The 21,025-nt window shown below is 40.7% G+C and overlaps 1 protein-coding gene across 1 annotated transcript in view; it reads left to right on the forward strand.

Moving 5' to 3' along the window:
* AP3D1 (adaptor related protein complex 3 subunit delta 1) overlaps positions 1-21,025 on the forward strand; it is a 59,080-nt gene that overhangs the window by 12,185 nt on the left and 25,870 nt on the right. The window contains exons 2-20 of the mRNA XM_082331290.1: positions 2,177-2,272; positions 2,981-3,061; positions 3,845-3,925; positions 5,899-6,006; positions 6,366-6,495; positions 7,875-8,014; positions 8,289-8,362; positions 10,213-10,262; positions 11,929-11,978; positions 12,370-12,418; positions 13,194-13,339; positions 14,703-14,851; positions 14,944-15,174; positions 16,564-16,795; positions 17,286-17,431; positions 17,572-17,713; positions 18,647-18,718; positions 19,680-19,755; positions 20,569-20,768. Of these exons, the coding sequence (XP_082187416.1) occupies positions 2,177-2,272; positions 2,981-3,061; positions 3,845-3,925; positions 5,899-6,006; positions 6,366-6,495; positions 7,875-8,014; positions 8,289-8,362; positions 10,213-10,262; positions 11,929-11,978; positions 12,370-12,418; positions 13,194-13,339; positions 14,703-14,851; positions 14,944-15,174; positions 16,564-16,795; positions 17,286-17,431; positions 17,572-17,713; positions 18,647-18,718; positions 19,680-19,755; positions 20,569-20,768 (2,253 nt within the window). The remainder of the gene's footprint in view (positions 1-2,176; positions 2,273-2,980; positions 3,062-3,844; positions 3,926-5,898; positions 6,007-6,365; positions 6,496-7,874; positions 8,015-8,288; positions 8,363-10,212; positions 10,263-11,928; positions 11,979-12,369; positions 12,419-13,193; positions 13,340-14,702; positions 14,852-14,943; positions 15,175-16,563; positions 16,796-17,285; positions 17,432-17,571; positions 17,714-18,646; positions 18,719-19,679; positions 19,756-20,568; positions 20,769-21,025) is intronic.

Consider the following 21,025-nt stretch of genomic DNA (forward strand, 5'->3'; position numbering starts at 1 on the left):
AATATTCAAGGCGAGGTACAATGTGTTTGCAGATCAGTTGCATGTTGTATAAGTTGTTCTTTCAGCATCTCCAATCAAGTGTGTATTTTCTACTGTCAGAAGTTTTTTTTCAGTTTAAACTCAAGAGTTTAAACTTCCCGTGGGAGCTGTCTGGACCTGAGTCACTCTCAGGCAATGTGTTCAGAATCCCAAATCTTTTGCTTCCCGGGAGAAGTCACCCGGGCTTTGTTAAGCATTTGGGGGCAATGCCATCTCCAGTTTTGGCAGATGTGATCCGCTCGCCCACATCCAGGAGGACAGATGGCTATCTCTGTAGAGGAAAGGGCTGTTTGGTGTTTAGCGTGCCCTCCCTTAACGTGAAAATTCCCGTTGCAAAGATGGTATGGCTACCCCAAATACAGGCATTTAGGAATATCTTAAATTTCTTCAAGTAAATTCATTTGCCAGCTTTCTTTTGTCAGACCTTCTGAGGTGTGTTACGCTGGAGAGCAGGGCTGCTCTTTGAGGGGCCTCAACCGGCTGCAGGAATGGGTCAGACAGGAGCTCGGCGAAGGTCAACAAAGACCTTTTAGTAAAGGTCTCAAAATAACAAACGTGGTTCCACCTGAGCTTACTTGGGCCATGGAGGAGCTGGCTTTTATCCCTCTGTAAGTGCAAGGTTTGAGAGAAAAGCCAAATAATTATTCTGCTTATACAGAAGCTGTTAAGCCAGTGAAGCTGCCGCTCCTCTGAATTGTGTGTGTTCACCGCGCGTCCTGACGGTGGAGTCTAATTCTGGTATCGCTAGACTCGAAACGACAGCAGTGTAAATTGTTGTTATGTGGCTGCTGCTTGGAGTATGAAGTCCCTGCGTTAAAATCCAGTTGCTGCCTTTCCTCACCTGGATCATTGCAGTGCCTCTTTGCACTACGGACCTTGTACGATTTCTTTTTATGTCACCTGCTATTTATTAAAACCAACATTCTCTGCTTCTAGCAGAAAACTTATGGCTTGAAGCATAAGTATCACTCTAGGACATGGTAAAAGACCAATGAATGGTTGGGATGATACACAAAATTTTGTGTAAAGAGAAGAAATGTTAATTAAAGGCAGACCAGTAGACTTCTACGTTGAAAATATCTTTTTGGTGGAAGGTAATGGTATTCAGGCAGGATTTTACTTTGGAACTAGGTAATCTGTTTCTGACCTGGTTCCTCTGGCAGTTGATTTATTTATATTGAATGTGAAATGCCCTGGTGCATGTGTGGCTTTCTAAGGAGAGGTTATTTCTCTGCTTTTAAATGCTCATGATTTCTGTAGCAGATAGCTTCAGTACCTAAATCATCATTAACTGTGAACTGAAAGAATCTCTGACTGAGCTCAGCCTACTTCTAAAGTAAAATCTCTACAGATATTTTTAAACCATGCATTTGCCACATCCCTCCCACAAGCACAGATGTGATTGTTTGGAAAGAAATGAAGGACCAATATTTAAATGTAAACATGGTGACATTTGGCTCTCTGAATTACTGAGAAATTCATACAAAGAAGTGTTGCTTATCAAAATGTGTAAATGGCAAAATCACTCGTTTAAGTTGTGAACCAGGGAGGGGGTGTCCTTGCCGTGGTCCCCTCAGGCGGGAGGGCTGATGTGGGTGCACGTCTGCAGTGCCATTTCTATACAGCGTGCCCAAAAGAAGAGTAATTCGGAGTATTTTCATCAGTCACCTAAAATTTGTGGGCTATTAATAGTGTTCGACATAGTTTTTTCTAAACATGTAATGGCTGGGTGATCTCCGGCTTCCTATTGCGGTAAGTGACCACTGTATGTTCTGGGATCGGTGGGACTCGGGTTTTTTTCAGACCCCTACCTACACGATCTCCATTGAACAACTTTTTTTTCACAAATCTTTGAAGCTAGGGCTCTGGACTGAACAGTGCAATTGCGAGGGAGAGGGAGGAGAAGGGAAACCATGGAAGAAACATCTCGGTGTACTTTTGGTTTTGAAATAGAATTGTGATGTTTCCTGTTAATGAGTAGTTTAATCAGATTTACGTGCTTACCTAAATAGCATGTGTGTGTGTGAGGTTTGGTGCTTGCAAACGATGAGTTCTGCTCCTTCTCCCCACTAACAAGCTGGAAATGTACAGAACTGGTAAATAAGCACAAATTTTTTTGTTTGTTTGTTTTCCTCAGGCAAAATACATCTCCCAGTGCATCGATGAGATCAAGCAGGAGCTAAAGCAGGATAACATTGCCGTGAAAGCAAATGCAGTCTGTAAACTTACATATGTAAGTGCCTTGCTGGGATACGACGTAATCGCATCTTTATTTTTTTTCTTTCTTGCTGACTGGGGCTGGTCTTCGGTCTGAACGCTGCTTTTCTTACACTGCAGTTTCTTAGGCTGTTGTAAGTGCAGGCTGCAGGCGAGAACGCTCCCACGTGTCTGATGTCAGAGGCTGCACGTTCCCATTCTGTTCATTCTGCTGGCACTAGTAGTGGTACAATTTTGTTTTATTGAGATACGTCAGGAAGCTAAGCTGATTTAAAACCAATCCAATTTAAAAAGTTGTTTTCAACTGGGTCGTTTCTTCCCGAACAGTTGCATGAACACTTGAAACTGGTGTTTGTTTCTCTTTGCACAGTCCTTTGTCGAGAAGGAGAGGAGGGAAATACTGTTAAAGAATTATTTTTGTGGTTCTGGTTTTTATTTAAAAAAAAGAAATCCAGGAAAAAAACCCTTAACAATGATGCTTATATAACTGCATATGTAGTACCTGGAATTAATGGAAACTATTTAAAACTTGCTCCTAGTGGACCTTTGAGACTTCTTTCCCTTACTGTGAGTGGCATAGAATATAACATTATTCACAAACTTGAGATGTCTTATAGTATTATTTTTGGACTCTTGTTCCGTCTTAAATTTTTGGAGGTATCTTTACCTATTTTCTTGAGTCTCTTATTTCAGAAGTTTGTTATCTTGGCTTTTCTGCTCACAGTTACAGATGCTGGGCTACGACATCAGTTGGGCTGCTTTCAATATTATTGAAGTCATGAGTGCATCGAAGTTTACATTCAAAGTGAGTTCTCTGTGTAACTACAACTGTACTCGCCAAGCTGTTTCATTAGTGTATTTAATAAACACATTGGTACATCATCTTTTGGTCTGCTTTCTTTAATATGGAAAGGGAGTAGACTGTATTTGTTTCTAGTATATGGATAATACTTGACCTGCTAGTACAGGCTCTTTCTACCAGAGGTTTGACAATAGCTGTCAAATATCTTTTGTGGGAAAAAAAAAAGGGTGTTTTTTTGTGAAGACCACCTAAGATTCCTAGTAGCAGCCATATTTAGCTTTACAATTTTTCTTGAAGGGTCTTGTTCATGCTCTTTGTTACAGACTTTTTTCACCAAATGGAGCAGAATGTTACCTCGTAAGGAATAGCTTCCAAATTGGGCTTCAGTACCTGAAAGTCAGGAGTCAAGGAGTGTTATTCTTGCTTTGTACTAGATGCAACACGGACAAGATATATGTAATCGTCTCCATTTCTCCTACTGACAATCCTACATTATTTCTACATCTTTGTGGTCATTGAACGTATATGTTCTAACAAAGTAGAGGAGGTGAAGCTAGTTTAATGTCCTTAAGATAGGTGTATTATCCCTGGAGATGTTACTTGTCTGATATTAGAAAAGTGGGTTTATATTGGGAAAGACTAGAGAACCCTGTCATGTCTTTTCTGTTATGCAAACCTCCTGTCTAACTGTTCATCTTCTTAATATTGCTCATGAAGTTACAGTTGTTGTTCATCTAAACACTGTCTAAACTTGCTTTTAATTTTTTTTTCCTTGCCTTTTTACAGAGAATCGGTTACCTAGCTGCCTCTCAGTGCTTTCATGAAGGGACTGATGTAATTATGTTGACTACTAATCAGATCCGAAAGGTAAACTTTTGACTTCAGTTCTTAATTTTTTTCTTATGTTGTCTCCCTACTTGTATTTTCGAATCTGTATGAAGTATTGCTCTTTTAGGAATCTAAAGCTGTTTAAGTAGAATTCTGTTTACTTGGTTTACAGTCTACTCTCATTCCACAAGCTGAAGGATTAATGACATACTCAGGAGCGCCTGTCCAGAGGCTTCCCTCGTGCTGCCTCATACCAGCTCTCCGTGTTTATTTATCACAGTGAATGGTGACAACAATAACCTTTGTTAATATTACTGGGCTCTCAGGCAGCCCTTATAAGAGTGTAAGGGCTAAGAAAAATGTCCCCATTCCTGAAGTCAAATGAGCAGTCACCTGGCTCCACAAATGCCTATCTGTGAGGGCCTGTTTTCTTCTGGTAATAACAGATCAGACTTGTTTGGTATAATTGCGTGTAAAAGTGGTGAAGAGTGTATGGAAAGTTATGTTCTGTATTCATGTACCGAAGTGCGTTGTATCCATTTTCATAGAGCTTTATCACTTGATTTTTTTCAGAGTTATAGGGTTGCAGGATTATTTTCCTGTTCTTCCTATTATTCAGATTACAGATGTATTTTTAAAGCTCATAAGTTTAATTTTTTAAAGTATCACTGCTTTAAAAGATCCAGTACAAGATGTGCCTACATTTTTACCATCTAAGTAGCTAAAATGTCTTTTACTTGCTTAAAAAAGATCAGTGGGATGTTATCCAGGATCTTGCCTAAAGAACTAGTGCTTTTTCCCTTTATCTTTTAAACTGTTCTGCTCTGACAAGTGTGTATTTTTAATAATGTCCATCCATTTTCTTTATTATGGAGATTTTAGTATACTGAATTTCAGTCACTTACTAGGCTACTCCTTCCTTTTTGTGCCCGAGTGTTTACTTAAAGGCATAAATAAAGATGCTTTTTCACGTTTCGTTAATCTAGCAATCCCTTGTATTTTAAGGGATTGTCAGTTCTCAAAATACATTAAAGCCAGAATAAATTGCAAAGTTTTGTTGCTCCTTAAGAAGTAGATTTCATTATTCTTAAAGTAGAATCTAATTTCCTACCACCTGCAAAAGGTTTTAAAATGAGATGCAAATGGCACAGATCTCGGAAGGCCTGGCTACGTTTAGCTCTCCTGAAGCAGCCTCCGTGCGCGCGTGGATCTGGACGGTTAATGCCGGTAGCTCACGTGGGAATGCTCTGTGCAGTTCGCTGCGTATTTTTGTTTCCTAGTACCTGCGGTTAAGGTGTGATCCTGTGATGCTCTGTATTCAGTGAGATCTGGTTTTGTAATCTATACTTGAACATACTCAGATAGGAATATTAATACTGTTAAGAATCTGATGCTTAGAAATACCTGAAAGACTACGTAGGACCGTGTAGGATACTGACTACAAATAAGTCCGAGGAAACGTGACCAATAAAATGTATTCTACACCCTAGCTTAGGTTATGTCTTTATGGACCGAAAGTTACAGTGCTGCCAGCAGCTTGGGAGGAAAGTAATCGCATTTCTCTAACAGAGAGATTAAGCTAGGACACTGTTAAGCACTCGACAAGAGTGCCTGTTGCCAGTGAAGCTGATGAGAGTTGGGCTCTGGCTTTGCAGGGTTAGGATTTAATGCCAGGTTTTTAGGACTTTAAACATGTTTGTGATCATGTCATGAGTTTTTAAAAATTATTTGCTATTCCTAAAATGCCACCAAGGTACAATATCTCTAATTGCTTTTATGTTGCAGTCATCCATCTACTGTTTAATGATGATTCCTCATGCCCGTTATCAAACCCCAGGCTGGCTGTATTTTAGCGGGTGTTGGAGGACATTTCTGTTAATAGTTGATATTAATATTCCGATGAAGTAGAAGCTCTGCTTCATATGTGTTGAGTGGACAAAATTGGTCTGAGAAAATTGTTTCTCAACATCCTGTGTGATCTTAAATTTTTGAGCCTGTTTTTCCTTTTTTAGGATCTGAGTAGCCCTAACCAATATGATACTGGAGTTGCACTGACTGGCTTGTCCTGTTTTGTTACTCCAGATCTTGCCAGGGACTTGGCAAATGACATCATGACACTGGTGAGTTGATAAGATTGAAAGAACTTTTTTTCTGTAATTAAAGAATGTTAAACTGTTCAAATCGGGTAAATATCTGTTAAGTTTAGAACTGTTACATGTGAAAACTGATGCTTTGTTCTTGTGGGGTTTTGGGGGAGCCTTTACAGACCTTAGTTAGCTCCAGGATTACCTTGAATATATCCTGTTAGTTTTGGTGATAAATGACAGTATTTTGCTCTCCCCTCAAAGCTGAGGTTTTGAAAAGTAGTTGAGTCTCCCAGAAAGAAATTTTGGGACAGTAGTGTGGACATAAGGACCTTGAGAAGAACTCTGGAAACACAAATTTGCTAAAGGCCTGATTGCAACTGTTTCATTAACAGATGTCTCATACAAAGCCTTATATCAGGAAGAAGGCAGTGTTAATCATGTACAAAGTTTTTTTGAAATACCCAGAGTCCCTCCGTCCTGCATTTCCTCGCCTTAAAGAGAAACTTGAAGATCCAGATCCTGGTGAGTGGATTTTGGTAAATTACTTCTGCTCCAAAACATCTAGGTGTACGTGCTTGTAGAGCGTGCGGAGAGAAGAATACATGAAAAATGCTGCAGTCATCTTTGGGTGCTGATTCACCTGTTTCATAGGTAGATGAGCGTATGAGAGTTTGGATAGACGTTGCCACGTTAAAAATACATTCTTTAAAATGTCCAATTCTTACTTCAAACCTGAAGCTATTGAAACTATATCAGTGCATTAAACCTTAATGGGACAAAGTGACTTAGTGATTCCTTGTTTGCTGCTTGCTAAACTTGGCTATTGAAAATACTTCAGTTGATTTCAGGGTTTAGGTTTTTGTTGTTGTTTCCTGTGCTCTTTTGCAAAGCTGCAGCTATTGGCTTGCAATGGATGTACTTAAAATAATTTCATATCGTTTAGTAGATTTTTTTTTTCTATTTTTTTAAATTTAAACTTTGAGTCCAGACTGCTGTTTGAGCCCTTCAGTATTGTGCCAGTGCAATTCAGCTGCAGCAGGGGAAATCTGCACTTGCTCTGTATCATATTTGCACTTCTGCTCAGTCTTCCCAGAAGGTGCTGGTCTTCCCTTGCTGCACCAAAACGCCGTGCGCTTGTTTCAAGGATTCTGTGTGCGATGCAGTTCTGTGATCTCCAGTTGATTTGTGTGTGTGTTTAGAGGGAGAAATTTAATTGTACGTACTGGACTAAGGTGGTGTGGGCGTGTAAGATGCATCTTCTGGGGACAATGTTTTTAAAGAAAGCAAAACACACACACCCCTCACCTGCAAACAGAGGAAGAAATATCTATTATGCTTCATGGAGAAAAGGTCTGCTCTCTGCTAGAAAACCCAGGCTATCTAGATTAAAAGATTCCAAATTGAGAACAATCAATTTAGAGGCTGAGCAATTAGGACGGAATGAACTTGGCCAGTCTGGTTGTTTAAGGATTCATTATTTTTGTGTTGTATTTAAGCATGTCTAAATAATACATTTTAAAGAAGCAAGAGTGTTTGGAAACTTTATGGTGGGTAGGATTATTGATTATTATGTTGTCTGTGTCCCACAAACAAGCTATCCACAGTAAAGGGGGAAGGAGGCTGACAGTGTTCTGTTCTTTCTCATACTGAACCCAAAGCAGATACCGAGCTTGCCGATACATTAGAAAATAGCCAAAATTAAATAAAATCCTTTCTCAGTTTGTTTGTGCGTTCTTGTGTTTAGTTCACTACCTCATGGTTGGTAATGAGGCTGAAGCGTTCCTCTTGGACACACAAGTCTGAATCTTTAGCTGCTTTTGTTCTGGGGGTTCTGCACCAGAAACTTCAATTACAATTACGGCATTGATGAGATTTCTGCCTTTCCCACTTCTTTTTCCCAGGTGTGCAGTCTGCTGCAGTAAATGTTATTTGTGAGCTGGCTCGACGCAATCCCAAAAACTACCTTTCCCTTGCTCCACTCTTTTTCAAGTTGATGACGTCGTCAACCAATAATTGGGTTCTCATTAAAATTATAAAACTGGCAAGTATTCTGGATCTATGTTTACAGGATTGGGGTTCTGATTAAATTACCTTGGGTGCGAAAAGAGATTTCTTGCTTGGAGGTATAGTTACCATTAAATCTGAATAAAAAGAAGCCAGGAATATCTTCTAGTGTTTGTGAGCATAAGCAAAGAGAGAAAAATATTTTAATATAGCTTGGTTTAAATATAATAAGCTGCAATTTAAATCATGGATTTATACTGTTTAAAAGCAGCTATTAAATCACTTTCTTGTCTGCACTTCTTTTTTAATAGTTTGGTGCTCTTACTCCATTAGAACCTAGGCTGGGAAAGAAACTGATAGAGCCGCTGACCAACCTCATCCACAGGTATGTGTGACAAACGTTGCTTTGTTCCTTCGGGACTGGTGAAGTGCCCGTTAGGTGGGTCGGTAGCTAGGTCTGCGGATGCATTTCTGAACTTTTTCTTGAGTCTCAATATATTGGCTTCAAGTATCAAAAGATAATCATATCAGGACTATTTCTGAAAAACCTGAGTGAGATAAAATACCTTAAAGGAAAAAGTCTTTGGGTGTCTGTCTGTCAGCATGAATTTCTCCAAAGCATGCATGAAAACTGGAGCAATTTAACTTCCTTTCACTTTGTTTTAAGCCGGAGATGACTATGGAGAATATAGAAAAACTCTGGCTTAAAAGAGGCTTGGCTGTTTATTTGCCTCTTCTGTTCACCTACACACATTTGGTTCTTGGCTTTTTTGGAAGTGCCTTACCCACCAGAGGAGCATGGCAAGGAGTATATTAAAGTTCTTTGTCAGCCCAGACGTGTTTTGGGAGAGATTCCTTTAATATGTGTCCTAAATATGGATTAGGTAAACTGGAAGATATTTCCTTGTCCCGTGTTAAAGCTGGTTTGTAGTGTTGTTTTGGATCTAATTCTGAACTGAAATCAGAAAGTAGATGTCTTGGACGGAATACATGTATTTTCCCAGTTGTGAAAAAGTGTGATCTTATGCATGAGTTGTTAAATTAAAAGGTTGGTTTCTCTTCATGTGGCACAGCAAGAAGATAGATGGGAATGAGCAAATTTTAAACCGTGTAGCCATGAGAGCAGCTCTAGCCAAACAATTGCTGTCCATCCTCCTAGTATACCCTTAAGGCTGGTTCAGAGCAGACCAGCCAGCAGCTACCTAAAGAGGCTTTTTGCAGCGGTGACAAATAGATACAAATTCACCGGAGACAGTACTTTGCCAGAAAAAGCAGGAAGATGGACAGTATGTCTTGAATCTTGCCTCTGCCTCCTCTCCCCAACTCCCACGTTAGTCAGTCATTTTATTATTTGTGAGGATTTAATCCTGTTCGGTTTGGTCTCCATTCAGACACCTTGGATCTCGTATCACTTACGCGTAAGGCAAACCACCCTGCCATCCACCACGAAGTGCGTAGGCAGCAAAAACGGTTGTCTCGGTTCTGAGCGTACCGGAGTCCCGTACCCGGTGTGCTGAGTGACCTTCACGGTATCGCTCCCGACTGCTGCCTCCGGAGTTGTTTGCTCATTACCTTTGCAGACCTTGCTTCTGGAGTCTGCTCCTTTGTTACATGTGAGGTTTGCTGTGTCTCCCTCTTGTGTAGATCAGGATTTGATATCTATGATATTCATACCCTTGAAGTCCTCAGAATTGCACTGTATGTGTGTTCAACTGGAGGAAGTTCTCTTGAATTTAAGTTTGGGGAAATCAGACGTTGAAAACGGGTTGCTCGCTTACAGGGATGAGCAAGTGTGTCCCTGCACGCCAGAAGTCTGCTGTTTGTGCATGGCTCGTTCGCTTTGGAGAGAGAGACTTGAGGTTCTCCATCTGCCTGTCTTATCGTGAATTTTTGACCTTGGCAGAGGATTTGATTTGATCCTTGGAAAGATTGCTTCAGTGCTCTCTAACTGGTACTGAGGTTCTGAGTAACCGCTTCCTTCCTCGTTCCTTGTGTTACAGTGCCGTTACTTGCTGCTTCTCAGAGAAGATTTTTTTTTTTAAACCTTCAGTAGCCCTTCCTCCCCCCAACAGTTTTTAAGTGAGAATCATTTCATCTACTTTGAAGGTATATGGAACAGAAGACTGGCAATTTCTTGTGTAATTAAAGGTGTTAACTAGCTCCAAGATATTGCTGACAACTCTTCAAAATGTGCCGGTTTTATTCCTTATTTAAAATACTTGATTTCTGTTTCAGCACCTCAGCCATGTCTCTCTTATATGAATGTGTGAACACAGTAATAGCAGGTGAGAACTGAAATTTGTAACCTAGAAAAAAAAAAACATGATGAACTTTGTCATCAATTAACACCAACTGTAAACCTTTTTTTAACTTAATGTATTTTATAACTGAAATAAGTTGCCTGGCAAACTTCTGATTTGTGTTACTGTGTAACTGTAACTGAAATCCTTTGTTATCAGTTGATGAGGCTAAGTTACTACAGGTATGTCATATTTGCTAAAGGCTGAAATGAAGTAGGAACAAGGAGTGATTATTTATACACAAGCTCCTAAATGTTGCTAGAACTACGAAATACACCAGCAGCGACAGAATTAAGAAAAGACTGGTGCCTCATGGAAACTTCGACAAAGTTTTATTATGTGATGAAGGAGCAGACTTATTTTTTTAATTCTGCAATTTCACAGCGTAAAACTTGGTGTAGCTCCTTAAAGGAGGTAATTGGAATCATGGATTTACAGTTTTGGTTTCTGGGGGAGGGATGTGAACTCCATAACAGGGATGGAGAAAGAAATAAAGGCAAAAAGGGATAACACAGTATTCCAGCTCGGACCTGGCACTTTTCCTATCATAGTGTGGAAGCAGAGGGTTATTGAGATCCACAGTTCGGCCATAAGCCTGTCTCTTGTGGGTAGTTTGGATAAGGATGCAGGAACTTGCTGTGCTGGGTCAGTTCAAAGAGGAAGGGGTGATCTGTTACTCGCTTTGTATTTGTTCATTCCTCCAGGGAAGTATGAGGTGACATTATGATGGGGGGAAAAATAACACGGAGGTTAATTCTGTTGTGGATGAGAGTGTGCTTCCCTGAGATACAACAGGCTAACTCGGTGGGTCAGAGGGAAACTCCCACACCCAGGACACCTCAGGGGCTGTAACGTAAAACTCAAATTCAGAAAATGAGATGTGAAGCCGCGTGCTTGCGTTAGAGCAGCACCTTGCACCCTCTCTGCGTGACCCAAAATGACAGCACCCAACACGCCTTCTCTGAAACGTAGCTCTGCAGGGTTATGGAGAGCAAAATGCCTCTATACTTCTTAGTTACCCAGGTCAGCATGTGTGACTTGCTCAGTAAGAGTTGGGGTTGGCATGGACGTGCTGTATGACGGCAGCAGTTAACAGGATAACGCCACCTTTTCTGCTGTGGGGTTGCATGCTGCCAGAGCTTTACAAATGTCCAATATAATCAACAGTGGGACCTGATTTGTGCCTCGAGTCTCTTGCTGGCTTGATTAAAGCTCCAATCTAATTACATTAAACTCTAGGATCCATTGCTGCATCTCGTTACGTTAGGGAACTGCACACTTAAAAATTCAGCTATACAGTAGCTGATGACATATTTACAGTCTTGACTGCTACGCGATATCGGTAAAGTAAACCTTAATGAGAGCAAAGCGTAATGAAAAGCAGCTTTGACCTGGCTGTTCCAGCAGTTCCTACCTTTACACTTTTTTTCCCTGCCCTGCTATTATTACTCTCAAGATACAGGAAACTATAGATTGTGGCACAGCCGTCTCCTTCCCCCAGACCCCCCCAAAAGTCCAAGCAAACAAACAAACAACAAAATAAACAGGCCCCTTTCCTTGTGAGCCGAGCTAGCTCTTGACCTTTAGGTGTTGTGTTGCATTCATTCAGAACGCAGAAATGCTAACTGAAATCTGTGCTTCTGTATTTCAGTTTTGATCTCTCTGTCCTCTGGGATGCCCAATCACAGCGCCAGCATCCAGGTACGACGCTGGGGTTTGGTGGGGTTATTTGGTCTTCTCTGCTGTGTAATACCAAGTGCCATGGAGAAATTGGGTTGTGTTCCTCTGTCAAAAGCAAAAGCGATAGCTCCCTACAGACTGAAGCATTTCCTAGATAAATTATCTTATTGCCTTTGCTCTAAAATGCAGATTTTTCTCATTTAGAGTTTTCCTAACTCTTATTCACTGCTACTATCAATCCAATCATACAGAGGTTCCTTTTGTTTTGAAGTCTGTTAATGCAACAAGACCCTCTCACTAGAGGCCCCGGGTCTTGGTCAGAATGCTTCGTTGTGGAAGGAAACTTTATGAAGAGTTATTTTAATTAAGACTTTTAAGGCTTCTAATAAGCATGACATGATCTTCTTTCCAGCTTTGTGTTCAGAAGTTAAGGATATTGATAGAAGATTCTGACCAGAACTGTAAGTATGTTGCTTGTCTTCATGGAAGCTTTTAGCAACCAACCACTGGGGAGAAATTGCAGCAGTCTTAGAGCAGTGAGCTGTTTCTCCAAACGCCTTGTTCAGTATTGTAGTGCCTGGTACGTTGTAAACAATTGCTGGGTTTTTAAATGTGGAGATAATTTTTGATAGTGAGCACTTCTTATAATGAGCTTTTTTAAAACCAATGAGATTAATTATTACAACTGTTTGTGGTCCTGTAAATCTAAAGGAGTTCTCTTTCTATGCTCTGGGTTTTCCCTTTTTATGAACTTGCTGCTTGGAAAGTAGCGCGGAGTATTCTGTAGTGTAACTTACTTTAGTGACTGCAAAGAACGCTGGGAAATCCTTTTTTGTGCAAACCTTTTTCCTGCCTTTATGAATTTTTCCCATGGAGAACAAGGCTGCTACTTCATACGCCAGTCTCGTTAGCGCTTTTAAAGCTGTGCTCGTCCTAGGATGCCTCTTCTCAAAACCCATAGTTGCTATATAAATCAATGATAAAACTTGAGGTGCAAGACGACTGTAATTAAGAATATATATATGTAATTGTGTGCCTGTATATGAGATTATGAAATTAAAGACCGTAATCTGTGATACACTTTCTCAAAAATTCTCTTCCTCATGATAGATTCTTGAGTGTATTAAAGTTGGTGTTGGAGTGTATTAAAGTAGAAGCACTTGGTATTAAGATTTCATGCTCAACACAAAACAGTGTTTCTATATTTGGAAAGAAGTTTTATTTTGTCTTTCACAGTGAAATACCTGGGACTGTTAGCTATGTCCAAAATCCTGAAAACGCATCCTAAATCCGTTCAATCTCACAAGGATCTCATTCTCCAGTGCTTGGATGACAAAGATGAGTCTATCCGACTCAGAGCTTTAGATCTCCTATATGGCATGGTATGTTTCTACCTGTATTTCCTTTCCTCTCCAGCCCCCATGACCCTTTCGTTAGGAGGCTGATGTTTAAGAAAAACATGCAACTTTCTCTTCCCCTCTCCCCAGTAGTCTGGTGATAATAACTCCCATATCTTCTCTGGCACTTAGGACAAGTAAAAGATCTGGCACAGCATGAGAGGGCTTTAAAAACTTCGATTCAGACTGCAGTTTCTGAGTTCAGGTGCTGTGGAAGTCACCCAGAAGGCTGGTTTTCTAATGCCTAAGCCTTAGCTGCTCCTCCTGTCCTCCGTCTAGGTTTAGAGTGGACCATAGGCCTGTTTGGACAGGTCCGTGCACTTCTGCGTTGCAGTCCACGTTGCAGCACGCCGTAGCTCAGGTTGACATAAGTTACGCAAAGTCTGGGAAACAGTCTGGAGCAGTCTGAAACAACAGGAGAAGGCAGCTTTAAGCTGCTTTATCAAATTTGCCCTCACTGTAAATTTTGTTATGCCTTTTAACGACACGTACAGAATCTCGTTCTGTTTGGTCTCCTGTGTGCCGCCAGTTTTGTGCGTGCATTCTGCAGCTGTGCAGGGCAGTTTATAAAATGTGCGTAGGCTGTAGGGGCAATCTTGTAGTGACAACATCTGCTCTCCTAAAGGGCTGTGGTTATGATTTATATAGTAAAATGCCTTTCACTCGGGAGTCTGTGCCCCATATGCACCAAGGGGTTGTGATAGATTTGTCTCATAGCTTCCTATTTTAGAGAAGTGAAAAATAAGGAGAACACCTTTTGTCTGGTAGTCCTCACCAGAAGAGAATAACTTCATTAACATTTGATCAGGAGAGTGGTTTTAATGTTGTTGCAAAGAGAATTCAAGTTCGTTCTTAGTTCCTGGCGGTTAAATTCTGCTTGTTATGTCTTTAGTCAAGAGATAACCTAGGAGAAAGAGTCTACCGGTTTGCTCAACCCTGCCTCTGAGGAAGAGTGCTGTGTAATGAATGACTGTAGAAATACTATTACATACATTTTTTGTTAGTGGTGTCTTTAGCATGTACCCGTTGAGAGATCATAGCTGGAAGCAGCGAGTCACAACAACTGGTGAGATTTACTGAATATTTTGGTCGCTTTATTTAAACAAATAAGTTTCCAGAGCAAGTTAATACAACTATGTTTTGAAATGCTGGAATTCTATTGGATGTTAATGACTCTTAAATTTGTTTAGTTTAGAAGCAAAAAGGCCTAAGAGGTGGGTCTGATTTCTTGTTAACACATGACGCAGGTCTGTCAAAGAGCTAGCAGCTGCTTTAATGGAATTAGGAGGACTTGACAGTATGGGAAATGGCTTGGTTTTGGTTCAACCCTTCAATAACTCTTTAACAGGTATCGAAGAAGAACTTGATGGAGATAGTGAAGAAACTGATGATTCACGTGGACAAAGCAGAAGGGACAACGTACCGGGATGAGCTGCTGACCAAAATCATAGATATTTGTAGTCAGTCCAATTATCAATATATCACAAACTTTGAATGGTCAGTGGTTTTAAGTGTCAACTTTGAGATCATCAGCAATGGTAATGCGTGATTGTCTGTTGATAAAATTGCATCCCTTTCACTTTTTGTAGGTACATAAGCATCTTGGTGGAGCTGACCCGGTTGGAAGGCACACGACATGGGCATCTTATAGCAGCTCAGATGTTAGATGTAGCTATCAGAGTTAAAGCTATTCGTAAATTTGCAGTTTCTCAAATGGCCATGCTTCTGGACAATGCCCATCTCATAGCCAGCAACACCCAGAGAAATGGGATCTGTGAGGTGCTTTATGCTGCTGCTTGGATTTGTGGGGAGTTCTCTGAGTAAGTGCAAGCAGAAAGCCTGACGCGCTTTGAGCGGCTTCTTTCGGGCAAAGATTCGGGTCACTGAAAAGTATTTTTGAGAGAAAGATAGTTCAGAATATGCACCCTAAAGCTAACAGAATGATTGCTTCTTTCCCACTCCCTCACCCCGTAAGACTCCCCAGCTGTTTCTAGCCAAGACGGATACTTCATTTTGAATATCTGGTCTCTTTTCTTATCTCTAGTCCTGCCCACTCACGCAGGAAGGCGTAATTGTGGGTATAAGCAGTAAGTGTAAGACATTGAAGAAACTCCTTAACCATTAGGGTCTAATGCCACTTATATCATAGGGAAAATGTCCAGTCACCGTGTTTGACTGAATTAGTTTTTGCTCTCCTCCTTATTTTGCCCTTGTTGAGAGGTTTTTGCAGAACCTAATCTTCCTGAGGATTAGAAGTCATCTTTTTTGCTTAAAACTTACCTGTACCCACAGTAGCACAATTTTCAATGTTATTGGGCCAACAGCGTCCTTTAGCTTAAATAGATGGTTTTGTCTCTTGGTTGTGCGTGCATAGACACGTGCTTACCTAGCTTCCATTTTGGTAAGCTGCCAGACCATGATACTGTAGTCTCCTTTTATCACCTGGTGTGGCATCTGTTCTTGTAATTGCCGCTCTGAACACTGGTTCCAGTTTAAATTCACATAGTAGGTGTGATATTTTTGGGAAACACTGATACGACTCAGATCTTTGTTTAATTAAAAAAGTTCTGCAAAGAAAACTGTAGATTAAGAAGCAAGAGAACATACTCTCCTTTTTCAGTTTGATCACGTTTTTACTTTGAAAGAACTTTAGCTTTCCATTCATAATGGACCAGTAACGTTTTTGTGCTTCTTCCATTTAGTCGTGAGCAGACAGTTTTGAATGAGCGTGAGATTTATTAAAACAAGTGTTACGATCTGCATTCTTTTCAGTGTGTGAAGCATTGCCCACTAGATTTTATTTTTGTTCAGTAAGTGATTGGAAATACAACCTCGTTGACGCGAGTGGTGAAGTACAGAATGGCAGGAAGGTAGCTGGGCTGCTAGATCCAGACTGTCAAAGGAGTTGGCACTTAGAAGTGCAATGCTTAGTTAATGGAGAGAATGCTGAACTTGCGAAGGTGGAAACGGAGGTGTCCCTCCCCTTCTGTAAAAAGGTAAAGCTGTAAATTCTTCTGCGCCACGTTACTACTGTAATTGGGAAGGGGAAAATACGCAGAGAGCAAGTGATTATGTATTTGTAGCCTGTCCTGTCTTTCTGCAACAGTTTGTACTGCAGCTGAGGTTTTGGAGAAATTCTTCTCCATGAAGACTGATGAAATGTTGAAATTGCTCAATTGCTGTCTTTCGTCTGTCCACTCTCTTTATAGACACCTCGAGGAAGCAAACCAAACTTTAGAAGCAATGTTGAGGCCTAAAGTTACAACTCTACCAGGCCACATCCAGGCAGTTTATGTCCAGAACATGGTGAAGCTCTATGCATCCATCCTGCAGCAGAAGGAGCAATCTGGGGAAAAGGAAGCAGCTCAGGAGATTACCCAGCTGATGATTGACCGTTTGCCTCAGTTTGTACAGAGTGCAGATCTAGAAGTCCAGGAGAGGGTAAGAGAACAAAATTACTTTGGAATTTATCATACAAAGTCTCTCATTTGTCTTGGAGCATGTATGTAATTTTCTGTGGACCTGCATATTTTATATAAGCCCTTGTTATCAGTGGAGTGGTGCGTTTGTTCTGTACTTTGTGTAACTCGGTGAAAGAGAAGCTCTAGAACTAGAGGACTGGGAAGAGTGGTGACATTTCATGTCAGAGCCCAGATCTTATTCCAGTTCGATACAGCCTCTGAAGACTGCTTGCAACTATTTCACTCAAAACAATTTAGTTTTAAAATTATGCGAGCACATAAGGACACAGCTAGAAGAGAGGGTTAATGTGGATTTTTTTTACCTTTGCTCTAAACCTGCAGTTATGCTGCTTCCCTTAATGCCCTTAATGGAGCAGAAGAGTTATCTGCTGCTGATGTTCATTGCAGTTGATTTTTTTGGTTCGGTTTGTTAATAGTAATCCTGAAATTACTTCTGCTTCTGTTTTTAGGCTTCTTGCATCTTGCAACTAATAAAATACATTCAGAAGCTACAAATAAAAGAAGTACCTGTAGCTGAGGAAGTAATAGCCCTGTTTGCTGGTGAGCTGAACCCTGTGGCTCCTAAAGCACAGAAGAAAGTGCCAGTTCCAGAGGGGTGAGGTTCCTTCTCTCTCCCAAAGCCTTATTTAAACTTTTAAACTCTTAAATAGTAAAGCTAAGTATGTGATGGGAAACTCTGAAATACTCTGGGGTACTGAGTCAAGCTATTTGTTTGTTTACTGCAATTCTTACCAGCTTGGACCTTGATGCCTGGATCAATGAACCTCCATCAGACAGTGAGTCTGAAGACGAAAAGCCCAAAACAATTTTTCATGATGAGGATCAAAGGCATTCCAGACACAGACAGCCAGAAATAGACGAAGAGGAACTGGCCAGAGTGAGTGAATGTTGAAACGCTTTTCCCTACATAATTCAGTAGTAATGTTGTAAATGCTACTAAAGCTGTTGGAGCTGTTGTAGATTCTCCACGTAGCCAGGGAGCCATTCTGCTCTCTACAGCTCAGGAAATCTGATGATTTGATGTGATCAAAATAATGTATTTGAACACAGGTATTTTTTTAGGCATTATGGAATACATCTGATATAAAGTTCTCTTGGAAGTCTGGCTTGCCTCTCTTGTCCAAATGGAAGCAAGATAGACTATAAAAACTTGGCCCTTGTTAGGAGTTTTGAGCTTTTGTAAGAATCTAACCTGTAAACTGTGGTGTCTAGTGCAGTTCACTTCGCAGTACAGGGTCTTGAGGATGGACACTTGTGCTGAGCTCTGCAACTTTGTTTTTGTTACACGCCTCCTCCATTGGTGTGCTTCTGCTATTCTGTGTGCTCTGTATCAGCAGAAAAAGAAGCAGCATCTTTGCTCGTGGACTTCAGCAGCGTCTATGAATTACTGTAATGTGACTGTTCCCAGCAGCGATACCACCTTTCTTGCTTCTGACCTTTTTGTTTTCATAGAGAAAACCTTTTATTGATAAGAATCTTCACTTCTTCCTCTGTTTTGAAAAACTGAAAATAGAATCGTTTGAATTGCTATCAAAATCTGGTCTTCAGAAGTTACTCTCTCTAGTCTAGAACGAAAAAGCAAAGAAAGTATGTTCTAAGGAATATTAGTTATGGTAGTAACCGTACCTGTAGTTATATTCTAGTATGTCTTGTAACTCAAAACTGATTTATCATACTCAAGCTACTATGCTGTAGTCTTTTTACAAGTAGTTCCAAAAATTCAGGGAGATTGCATTTTGCACTTTAGTGCCTTTTATCTCTCTTTGCTTATAAACAAGCATTCTAACTACAAATACTCTTTTGTTTTCAGCGTCGAGAAGCCCGGAAACAAGAACAGGCAAACAACCCATTTTATATTAAAAGCTCTCCTTCCCCACAGAAGGTGAGTGGGTCTGAATTAAAATCTCTTGCTGGCCTCTCATGTAATTGTCTGAAGGCTCAATGAATGTCAGAGCTGCAGCTTCCCTCTGGGACATTCTGATTATTTCTGCGGTAGTTCTGATCGCTGGATAGTGTGCCGATTGGAGTGGCTACCTACAAGTATTTTTGTAAGCCTTGTTTCTGTTGAGAAACTCACAAATGACCTGATATCACAAGAGCAGCCAGCTTTCTCTGCATCTCTGGTGGACCTCCAGTTTAGAAATCAGAAAGTGGTAATTGTCACAGCTCCCATTACAGAGTAGTTTGGAACAATCTGGATTAACTTGTCACGGAAAGCGCAGTGTTTCTATTTCAGCAAGGACTCTCTAAAAGCTGCAGAGAGACACTTCTCTGTGCCCTTGAGTCGCAAATTCCTGTGCAGGTAGTTTGTCCCGACTCTGTGTGATGGAAGGGTTCGGGTTGCCAGGCCCTTCATTAAGAGCAACGAAGAGTGAGTGAACCTTGAACATCCTCCTCTTGAACGTGCAGTGTGTTTTATGGAGCAAAAGGGCATTATGGTCTCTTCTTAACACCTTTTTCAGGGCAGGAACCTGCTTTATTCCCTGTATATCTTAAGGACTGCCCGATTTTCCTCAACTCAAATCTCAAAATTTATCTTTTGAAGTGGCAAGTTATTAGCAAAAAAACACAAACCAAAAATTCTTCGGAGAGTTGTAGCAGGCCTTCTTCAGGCAGTAGCAGGGTTAAAAAACTGTAGCTAAAAGCAGGGTCTTTTAGAATATTTATCAGCTGGCTTTAAAATACGCTCTGCTACCACACAGGATTTAGTACTGAGCTCTTCCATTCCTATCCTGTAAAATGTTCACTTAAAGGATTAAACTGCTTGACGTTTTGAAATGTGTCTATTTATATAGATTTGTACCTGGCAATGCTCAGAATGTAACAAATTTTCATTTTCCTAGCGATACCAAGACACTCCAGGTGTGGAGCATATACCTGTGGTCCAGATCGACCTTTCTGTCCCCTTAAAAGTTCCAGGTAAGTGCAGCTAATCTTCAAAATTAATGACAGAAATTCAGTTAGGCAAAAGTAATAATTCTTTCTTAGGAATGCCTCCTGAGGTTTTTAGGGTCAAGGAGCATACTTTCATTAGACTCTTAAATATATCTCCTTAACTTACACGTGTTTGAAAATAGTGCTTTGCAGTCCAAGACAGTATTAGAAGTAATTCTGTGATTAAGTATATTGTGCAGTCAAGTCTGTAACGTGTAAACTAAGCACTGTTCTGTGTAGGCAACAGTCACCTTTGGAATGTCTTAAAGGGCTGGCGAAGGTGATCAGGAGACATTCGGTGGAGTCTAATGGTAGAGATACTATTTTTATATCTTGCTTCAAAAATCAAAAGGTAGTTGTATATCTAACGAGTGGTTCGATATAGCACTGGAAAGCTGTTGATAAAGTGCAGTACGTTGCAAGCGATGAGTTCTAAGTGTAAAATATTTAAGGCTTACGTAACAGGGTTTTCTCCAAAAGTGTGGAAAGTCGTCAGTATTAGTACAGCAATGGCACCAATTCTACTTCAAATATTGATGTTTAGGTGCTCTTTGTAATCCCGTTAATGTGGACAAGAATCAGGGAGCAGGATAGAGCTGCGTCCTATTTCTGGAGAGATGGAGTGTGATAGGAAAGCTGGTGCTAGAGGGGCCGTATGTGAGATGATACGGAAGCATAGAGAGGTGTTGATCCTTCTAACTCTGAGAAGCTAGAAGCAAGGTTCACTCCTAACACATTGTTTCAGTGATCAGTGTTCATGTGGACTGTAGCCTGAAAGCAGTTTGGCTTCCTCTACAGGAATGCCTATGTCTGACCAGTACGTGAAACTGGAAGAGGAGCGAAGACATAAACAGAAACTGGAGAAAGACAAGAAAAAGAAAAAACAGAAAAAGGAGAAGAGAGGTAAACACCATCGCCATAACTCTCTGCACACGGAGAGTGAGGAGGATATTGCTCCAGCTCACCATGTCGATATCATAACAGAAGAGATGCCAGAGGTCAGTTGCTTTGGTCGGTGGTCTGAGTTGTGGGGTTTATCTGTGTGCTGCTCTTGAGAGATTCCCCCCCCCGAATTGCCAGCCAGTCGGTATTGTTGCAGTTCAAGAGCTCTGAGTTTCTTGCAAAACCGTTTAAGAAACGACTGATTGAGATGGTCCTAGGCTGTTCTTTGCAGGGGGAGAAATAATTGTCTTTTTGTGCACAAAAAGACAAAAATTGCCACTGATGCTATTAAAAGGAAAAAAAACAACCTACA

Source organism: Platalea leucorodia (genome assembly GCF_965183815.1).
Source record: "Platalea leucorodia genome assembly, chromosome: 21".
Taxonomy (NCBI): domain Eukaryota; kingdom Metazoa; phylum Chordata; class Aves; order Pelecaniformes; family Threskiornithidae; genus Platalea; species Platalea leucorodia.